Source organism: Myotis davidii, unplaced genomic scaffold (genome assembly GCF_000327345.1).
Source record: "Myotis davidii unplaced genomic scaffold, ASM32734v1 scaffold323, whole genome shotgun sequence".
Lineage (NCBI taxonomy): Eukaryota > Metazoa > Chordata > Mammalia > Chiroptera > Vespertilionidae > Myotis > Myotis davidii.
This window is the reverse complement of record NW_006295491.1, coordinates 5,997,663-6,008,120: the sequence shown is the minus strand read 5'-3', so window position 1 is coordinate 6,008,120 and position 10,458 is coordinate 5,997,663. Positions and strand designations below refer to the sequence as shown.

Here is a 10,458-nt window from a genome sequence, read left to right as displayed (position 1 = left end):
AAGAAGCAACAACCAAAAAAACTCCCACCAGCAAAAAGTGACTTGAGAAATAGAAAAATTTATCTCACATTTAAAAAAAAAGGTGGTTAAATTACAGGACTAGTTACTTTAGCATGAAAGGGGCTCATTAAGGACCTACACTCCTTCCACGCTTTCTTGCTCCATCATCAGTTTGGTAGCTGGTGGCAAGTTGGCTAAAGCAGCTCTAGGCATCATATATTCGAGTGACATTTAAAGTCAGGAAAAAGGAAATTGCATCATCTTGTGTCCCTTTTTAAGAATGAATAAAACTTTCATTCCTCAGAAGATTTTCTTCTCTTATATCATTAATTAGAATTGTGTCACATATCCTCCCTACAGCTATCACTTGGCAAGTGTAATGAGGTCTTAGTGACTGGCTTACACTAGTTATGTAATATTCAGCCATTGGGGATGGGAAAAGGCCTGACCTCCCCCTACGGACATGTCACCTAGGGGAAAGAGAACAATCAGGATTCCCTTAGCAGGAAAGAAGTTGGGCAATGGCCACTGGGTCGGCAACCAAAAGGATCGTCAGGGCAACCTTGTGAGGTAGAAACTGTCATAGTCCCCTGGATATGAGGTAAAAAAAAAAAAGGTAAAGCTACCCAGGTTCACCATCTATGATGTGATAGAAGTGGGATTCAAAGTGATTGCTCACAATATCTGGGACTATGGTCCGAGAAGATGGCCCATCTGAAATATGCCTTTTCCAAACTCACAGCCTTATCTCTTTTGACGTTGGCTTAATCCTGTCATTGAGTTTGCCTAAAAAGCCTTAAAGAAGTGTTTTTATAGAGCACAGCTAAGGAACTTGGAAGTAATTCTGTACAAGGTTAAATATAATGATTCCTCTCATTAACCTTTACTTTTTTCCTCACTCCCTCACTATAAGTTAATATATTTGTAATATTATGGCAAAAACAATGTAAAGGAATTTTTATATAGGGTTTTCTAGAAATCATGTTTGGGACTTATTTATTTATGTACTAGAGGCCCGGTGCACAAAATTCGTGCATGGGGGTGTATCCCTCAGCCTGGCCTGCACCCTCTCCAATCCGGAACCCCTCGGGGAATGTCTGACTGCTGGTTTAGGCCCGATTCCACCACTGGCTCCTAACCACTCACCTGCCTGCCTGCCTAATGCCCCCAACTGCCCTCCTCTGCCAGCCTGGTCACCCCCAACTGCCCTCCCTGCCAGTCTGATCTCACCCCTAACTGCTCTCCACTACCAGCCTGATCACCCCTAACTGCTTCTTCCTTGGCCCCTACCACCATGGCTTTGTCCAGAAGGAAGTTGGACATCCAGAAGATGGCCAGTGGACTCGGTCTAATTAGCATATTACCCTTTTATTAGTATAGATTAATTCATTCATTTTAATCCTCACCCAAGGATATGTTTGAGAGAGAGAGAGGAAGGGAGACAGAGATAGAGATAGATAGATAGATAGATAGATAGATAGATAGATAGATAGATAGATAGCTAGCTAGCTAGCTTTTGCTTCTGTGTCCCTGTCCCACATCTGGGTCTGTGATCTCCACAAGGCAAAATGAATTAGCTTTTCATTACCAAAAATTTCATGATTGTAGAGATAATAATTATAGTAAGGAAAATAAACTATAGTCTAGAGCAGTGATGGAGAACCTATGACACGCGTGTCAGAGGTGACATGCAAACTCATTTTTTGGTTGATTTTTCTTTGTTAAATGGCATTTAAATATATAAAATAAATATCAAAAATATAAGTCTTTGTTTTACTATGGTTGCAAATATCAAAAAATTTCTATATGTGACACGGCACCAGAGTTAAGTTAGGGTTTTTCAAAATGCCTCAAAAGGTTCACCATCACTGGTCTAGAGAAATCAACAGAAATTCACAGGCCCTTAAGGCTTCCAGAGCTAACTAATTTCTATTGCGTCAGGCTTGAAATATGTTATTAAACTGCAATAGATTTGAATTTCTTTTAAATTCTTAAATTTGGGAGAAGAATCTATTCTTATATAACTATTGGAAAGGGAAGGAGGAATATGAAACCATTCAAACTATACCTGGGAGTATTAGAATGGTATGAAGGTTCCTATATTTGCTGTGCTCCCTCTGAAGGGTACAAAGATAAGAGGATTGCTGATGAATGACTGCTGCATTTCATCCGGAGACCTGAGTGCTCTCACTGCTCTATTCCCTTAGGGGGTCATGTTCCTCTGCTTAAAAGAATATTGCCTGCTCTGTGAGCTAATGATTTGTTTGGAGGATGCGAGTCTCAGAGGTGAAGATAACTGCACAGCTTTTATAATGTATCTTTCAAATCTTTGATCTGCCTTTTTCTGAATACATGGGGCCCCTCTGTAGCAAGATTAAAGACGCCTTTTCTGACAAGAAGGACAACATTTGAAAACCTAAAAGCTGCTCAGACTTCCAAATAATATTTCTGCATTTTGTCAACCTCATACTTGGCGTTGTCCTGCTTTCACGCGATTGATTGCCTGGTAATCAGAATGTGGTGTTGGATCATAGGGTTGTTTTTCTCATATTTTCCAAGGAGGTGGAAACTATGAATCTTGTTTTTATTTTTATTTTTTTAAGTTTTTTAAAAAAATATATTTTATTGATTTTTTTTACAGAGAGGAAGGGAGAGAGATAGAGAGCTAGAAACATCGATGAGAGAGAAACATCGATCAGCTGCCTCCCGCACATCTCCTACTGGGGATGTGCCCGCAACCCAGGTACATGCCCTTGACCGCAATCGAACCTGGGACCTTTCAGTCCGCAGGCCGACGCTCTATCCACTGAGCCAAACCAGTTTCGGCTGAATCTTGTTTTTAAAAGTGGTTAGTGCAAACTAGTTTATGGCTAAGACATACATACTCATTGAATTTTCTTTAATTTGACAAATATTTACCTGCTAGCAAGCAGTTGTTAGACATGTGCCTTCTTTCGTAGGGAACGCCAAGAATCAGAACCTGTTTCCAAGAGGCTCAGATTCCCAATGGGAAGATAAGGCAATTAAAGAAATGGCCAGGATAGTATGCAAAATATGACAAAACGTGTTTGGGATTAATGAATGAGATTCAATGTGGGAACAGAGAGAAAAGATAACATTCAAGTGAGAGGGGAATCAGGGAAGACTTAGCATTTGAGAAGGTCCTTGCAGGATCAGTGAGATGTTTCTAGGGAGTGTTGGGGCTGGAAGTGAGGTGTCTGGGAGGAGGTGGGTAGCTGGAGAGAGAGGTGGTCAGAAAAGGTTGAGAAGCTTGTACTTAATTTATTGGCAGTAGGGAGCCAATGAAGGTTTTTAAGCAGAGCGAAGACAGAAGAATAATAGGAGTTGTGGTTAAGGAAATATTTTGGAAACATTGTGAAGTAGACTTTAAAGCAGGGGTGGGCAAACTTTTTGACTCGAGGGCCACAATGGGTTCTTAAACTGGACCAGAGGGCCGGAACAAAAGTACGGATGGAGTGTTTGTGTGAACTAATATAAATTCAAAGTAAACATCATTACATTAAAGGGTACAGTCTATTTTTTTTTTTTAGTTTTATTCATTTCAAATGGGCCGGATTCGGCCCGCGGGCCGTAGTTTGCCCACGGCTGCTTTAAAGTGTACTTTGAGCTAAAATATTCTTTGTAAACAAGCAATTGTGTTGATAATGTCATACAGGTTTTATTTCTATATAGAACAACTGCCCCTAAAAATGTTAAACACCCTAATAGCATGAGAATTAACTTATTTATATTTGAATCTGAATGATGATTATTTCTCACTTTTACAATGATGTCGCTCATCCATGCATAGATTTCTAATCTTGACCAAATGAATCAGGAAGGGGGTGTACTTTCTTAGCATTCTGGCGAATTTAATCATCTCTAACATATGAATAGCTGAGGTTTTACTCTCCGAATAATAGTTTCAAATGGATTTTTGTTCTATTCCCAAGTCCTTTAGAACACAATGCATTCTTACAAAAACTATGGAGATAAAATATTAAAAAATAGAAAAACAGCTTTATAGAGTAAAGAAAAGTAAAAAGATTTTTTAAAAGTCAAAAGCTGGATTATAGCAATTAGACACATGGCCTTGATCAAAAGCCGGTTTTGAGTATTTTTTTCATGATCATCGTGTGATGGCTAAAGTACATCCAAGGTAAACTTGAAAACATGAGTGACTCAACTTATTCTCTGCCAAACCTTTTATCAAAGCAAGTATTCTACTAGATGGATCGTACTTTCCCCACTTGATCTCCTGGGAAGGAAGAATGAGAAATGAAAGGGGAAGTAACTCTAAACTACAGAACGAACTCCCAAATATATGACAAGACAACATTCAGAAGTAAGCAAAATATGATCAAAAGTGGTTATCAGTAATTACCCATAGTTAACCATAAATATTTTGGGGCACTTGATTGCATTGAAATTCAACAAGCCTTCTGCTTTTAAAGACTTCCTCTTGTTTTTCCTTGCTGTGCATACATTTGGAACGAGACCATTCTTACTTCATAACTAGGGGTCAGACAGTGGTAATTGGTATTTTGCTAATATAAAGAGTCAATAAAATTCATTTGTGCCCAATTTACTGTTTATTCAATGGAGGAAATAAATATCAAGAGAGATTATTGTTTTATCTAAACAAGAAAAAAAAAGAGTTCAAAGGTGGAGATGCTGCTTCATATTACAAAATTTTTCCAAATGATTCCATTTGAGTTATCCCAAAATGTTTAAAATATATTGCTTTGAAAAGTTTGACTTGCAAACCAATAATCATGTAACCCAAGGTCTGTCACAGGCAGTACTGTTTAAAAACAAACAAACCCACCCTAACCTAAAATTCTTAACTGAGGACTAAAGCCTAGTCAAGTTGACAGGCAAAACTGACCCTCTCCCCTACCAAGTTACTTGTTTTAATGGACTATTTTGACTAATTGTCACCAGCAAACATATATAGAGGAAAAAAGTGGCATTGAGTGAAATTACTACCAAATATTGTTGAAGTTAATATTCAAATTTGAATTGACAAAAAATAGGAAAATTCACAACCATCAGAACAGTAAGAATTTAATATTAATCAGCATCTATATACACCTGTTCTTGACAATAAGGCACAACACTGAACATTTAAAAAAAACTTATTTCACAGTCTTCACAACTGATCACTACTTACTGTTGAATATTGAACATCATTGGCCTAAAAAAAAAAAAAGCTTGAGGATGGCCATTTATCAAGTTGAAGGCATCATTCCCATGATTTTATGCTTTCCTTAAAATTGAAGGTATAAGATAGCACAAAAGCACATAAAATATATTCACATAAAGAACAAATAAAATTGCCCATATAATTAAAATCACCAATGACTGAGTAAACCTTTACAAATGAAAATTACTTAGCCATTAAGAACGATGTAAAATCTAAAGTGTTTTTTGAAAAAAAAAACAACACAAAAAACCACACACACACAAAAAAAACCAATGCCTTACCAATAACTGGATCAGGTGAAATGTTACTTCTAGTCTCCTTCCATGAGAGCAGGGTGTTAAGGCTGGAGAGATCTGCAGCTTCTATATAATTGTTAATTGTCAGCATCATCTGATGAGCTTTTGCTATTCCGTAATGAACTTTGGTTTCATCCATCAGAGGCACATTTGTTAGCTCTGCTGTAGTGTCAAAAGCTTGCTGGAAGTATTCAGAAGCTTTGTTGTAGTGCCCCTAAAAATATAAGAGAAATGATTTTTTCTTAATTTTCAGTTTACCATTTCACATGTCTTACCACCTGGACAAGTACCACACTGTTCTTTCAACAGTTATAGCAGTTCATCTTCAGGAAGAAAGTGATGGCAAGCAGGGTCTCTGTTACAACAAGGTTTTCTTTAAACATCAGGATTACTAACGGTGCGATTCTTGAAGTTAATTCACTAAGGAAGCCGTATCTATCAGGTTGAACTATATGAAACATACGTGTTTTGGATTAAAAAAATATTTAAATATTTGGATTAAAAATATTAAAAAAATTTAAATATATAAAATAAAAACCATTTTATATGGTTTTACCTAATACATGATAGCAAAAAAGTTTGGAAAAGAATGAATCAATTCACATTGATATGGATGGTATTTTCTTACTTGTAGTACTGGATTTACCTAATGAAATATTTTTAACTAGCTTTAGCTATTAGACACAATACAAGATAATTTCCAGCCAAGCTGTTAAGCAATCATCAGTGAAGATAGATGTATGTGTCTGTTGATTTAGTATTTAGTCTTGTTCTACCACATGCACATGCAATTCTTGACTGCGATTAAAAGAAAAAAAAGATCTTGGTAGGACTAATACCACCTAAATGATCGTTTAAATGTCCATCTCTTCTCCAAGTTCTCTGCAACGTTTTAAATTACAAAAATTAAAGGTCTTTGTTGTTGTTCTTTTCTTTTTTGTTGTTGTTGTCATCCTCACCTCTCCTCCTAAAAGTTATTGCCCACAAATGAATAATGTTTCTCTAACTTTTATGAAGTATCAGGGCCAGGCCCAAGGACTTCATATATAGTATGTCATTAGCTTTCATAAGTCATCCTATGAGAAAATCTTATTTTACAAATGATGAAATTGAGTCTCAGAGAAAAGATTGTCTTCTGCTGCCCCCAAGTCTTCTGAAAATTCTCATTAAAAACTTCCTCAACGAAAGATCTTTTTAGAATTGAGCTATGTTTATAAAAACTCTAGGCAACAAGATTTCCTTTCTTTACTGACATAACACCTGGGCTCCGTTCTCCTCTTCCCTTCCCTGCCCTACCCTCACCTTACTCTCTATCGAATATACACAAAAACTTACATGCTTTCTCTTTCGAAAGGAAACACTTATAAGAGAGAATGTTTTGTTATGGCTTTGTGAGTCATTCTCTAACAATATTTTATGAAGGAATTAGAAATAAAAAAAACCCAGAGTAATAGCTTTATACTACACACCAGTTCAGGTAAAGTGCACAGTCAACTCTCCGTACCTCTGTGTAACTAGAGTTCAGAGAGCAGTCAAATTGACTGAATAAAGAAGCTGCTGGCAGGTGAGGAGGGGGAGAAAGAGGGCTTACGTGACAGTGATGAGCAGCACATATAACACTGTTACATGCCCACAAGGACAGTTTAGGTTTGCCAATTTAAACAAAATCCTTCCACATTATACAAATAATAATTTTTGTTTGCTGAGATGAGCAATTCTTTCTCTTATTTCAAAGTATAAAACATAGAATAATAGAATTTATATGAGAATAGGATTACTTAATTAGGAAACAAAACTATCAGATATGTATATGCCAATTAGTAAATTAGATGATTGAGAAACAACAGAAATATTGAATGTGAAAGTAAAATTCATTGAAATTATAGATTGTCCTGCTAGACATCAAAGATATAGGATAACATATATGATTAGACCAAATCTTTCTATTTCTAATGTGTTTTTTTTGTTTTGTTTTTAATTTCAGAGAGAGAAAGGGAGAGGGAGTGAGAGATAGAAACATCAATGATGAGAGAAAATCATTGATCAGTTGACTCTTGCACACCCACTACTGGGAATTGAGCCCACAACCTGACCAGGAATCAAACCATGATCTCCTGGTTCATAGGTTGAGGCTCAACCACTGAGCATCACCGGCCAGGCCAAATATTTCTATTTTTAAAAAGAGAAGTATAAATATCTAATTATTGTTCTATTTATAATTCTGAGCTTTAGCCTATTTATTGTTTTAGGTGAGAGGCTCAGGAAAATTAGGGACCAGGAATAATTAACATATAGTTGAATTTCCAGAAATTTTTTGGTATATTACTTCACTTATGTTAAAACAAACTCATTCATTCACCCATGTATTTATTGGCCATCTACTATATGCCAGCCCCATACCACACATTGGGAATTCAGCAATGGAACAAGTTTACAATCAGGAGGTGAGCTAGCTGTCAGTGTATTTATGTGCCTAAAATTTTTATTAGATCTTATTTAACAAGTGCTTTTTCTCCCTTAAAAATGGGAGCATTAAAATGAGGTTATCATTCTTTTTTAAGAAATTTTTTTGAAAGTATTACATATGTCCCCCTTCCTCCCCCACTGACTCCATCTAGCCCGCCCCCACCCCTCACCCCAGGCCTTCACCACTCTTGAGGTAATTATTCTTCCCTGAAATTGTGCCTAGCATTCAATCTTTAGACACACAACTGTCATAAAACTGGCATTAATGTAATTTCTCTAGTTTAAAACACTCTTAATAAAATACATTAATTCTCAGATGGAAGTGCTTTTATACATACCTTTTTGGAATGAGACATCATTAAGGTATATTATATTTCCAGAATTTTAATTCTTTAAGAGTTTAATATCTAAATTTAATCTATTCTCCAAAGGTTCTGTTTAACCTTGATAGTTCATTTCTGTTATCAGTTAATCCCTATCCTATTATAAAATTCAGAAGATTCTAGTAGTTAATCCTGGTAATCTTAAATATGAGTTTGAGAATATATAAATGAATTTATGCATTTCATGAATGCATCTTATTAGACAAGAACTTCATTTAATGTTATAAATATCACTGATAAGCACTTAGTGGACAATTTTAGGACAGGGTGTTGATGACATCATAGGCCTTGAAACAAAGCTTGTGTTATTACACTATAACATAGAATTTTCAAGCATGATTCTGATTCTTATTGGATCCTTTTTGGTGTCTAAAATGTTACTCTATCTTAAGCTCAGAACAAATGAGCATTTTCTCAGAAATAGGGAAGAATAATTTCGTACACATTTTCCCTACTATTTCCGTGTTGGAGCTATGATTGTTTTAACTATGTGATTAGTCTCTGATCTTATTAGGGAATGAGAAATCTCATGAAGTTATTTTCCCTAAAACATTCTCATTTGGACACTTTGTGTTAATTATATGTTTTCAATGAACAGTCAGTCCAGAAAAAGATCATCTGAGGAGGGCAGGATTGGTGGCCACTTTCAGGACTATGTAGTAAAAGGATTATTTTACTACATAAAAGAGAATTGATCTAAGATAAAGGATATTTTTAAGATATGTTAATTTTAATTATAATAACACTATACCAATGAGAGAAAACTCCAACATTTTTACAAACACAGTTTTGTACTGTGGCCTTATAATAATAATATTATTTCTTAGAAATTATTATTAGAATACATTATATATGAAACCAGAAAAGGTTTCATCATATGATAAGGGCCTTAAAAGGTAGACTGATGAGTACCATTAGATTTGCTTTTAAAGATTCACTACAAGTTTTCAAACTGCCAAAATATTGTACAAGAATAAAATATATAAGTTTAGGATTTCAGAAGTGAGAAAAGACTACTCTTCAGTTATATAAAATTGTTTATAAATTTATTGATTGATTCAGCAAACTAAATTTTTAGCTTGCCAACTCTGAGCCAGGTTCTCTGCTAGACACTGAAATAAAATAATAAACAAGGCAGATATGCTCTTTGTTCTCATTAAGCTTCCATTCCAGCCATATTAAACAACAATAGCAACAATAAAACATCACAAATAAGAAAACGGTAAGTGCTGCATGGAAAGCTAACATTAAAATGTGATCCGCATTTCACTAGTAATGGCCTCTTGAATGAGATACTTTTATTTTATACTTTTTTCTCGTCTTTCTCTCTTCTTTCCCATAACCAATCTGCTGGTAGGATTGCATATTTCCTTCAGAACTGCTCTTGGGACTGACTGTCCTTTCTTCTCCTGTGGGACCTAGCAGAGGCCTCACCGCTGGGTTAGTAAACGAGAATTTGGAGCAAGAGCCACCAATGTCAGTGTCAGCTGGTGAGAGCCAACTATTATAATGAAGTTCCTTTGAATTTAAATATTTTAATTGACCTTCACATCTGAAATTACTTAGGACCTGCACTGGCTGTGAAGATGGGCATCAAGGTTGGCAGCTTGTGGTGACTGTGCCTGACATGGCACTCAGGTCTTGGAGGAAGAGGAAAAAAAGAGATGGTTCTCTTTCCAGTCACTGCCCTGTGCATCAACTAAGTGCCGCAGTCCTGGGGTCATTCTGCACAATGTATGGGGGAAAGTGAGGATACAATGGGAATAGAATTTTAAAGCTACTTTTTCTTCCCCCATAAGCAAGAAACACATATACTCACTTTTTCATTGTAGATGTCACCAAGCATTGTACTTGCTTTCACAACATCTAGCTTTTGAAAATTGTTTCTTGCCAGTTTCACAAATTTCTTCAGGTATGTAATTGCTTCTACCATCTCTCCTTGGCTAGAATAAATAAAACAGGAAACTATTGGAGTATCATTTCACTTAATATCACAGTGAAGAGAAGATCTTCTGCATCTTTTGCTTTAGAAGGTTATCAGGATAGTGAAATTTAAAGTGAAAATACCAAGTTAAAAATACATGGCTTGATTTTGTTGGAATATATA

The 10,458-nt window shown here is 35.8% G+C and overlaps 1 protein-coding gene across 1 annotated transcript in view; it reads right to left on the bottom strand.

Moving 5' to 3' along the window:
- Positions 1–10,458, bottom strand: part of TTC29 (tetratricopeptide repeat domain 29) — a 148,514-nt gene that overhangs the window by 42,680 nt on the left and 95,376 nt on the right. Inside the window, exons 10-11 of the mRNA XM_015568061.1 lie at positions 10,171–10,294; positions 5,488–5,716 (exon numbers count right to left, since the gene is read on the bottom strand). Coding sequence (XP_015423547.1) covers positions 5,488–5,716; positions 10,171–10,294 — 353 coding nt within the window. The remainder of the gene's footprint in view (positions 1–5,487; positions 5,717–10,170; positions 10,295–10,458) is intronic.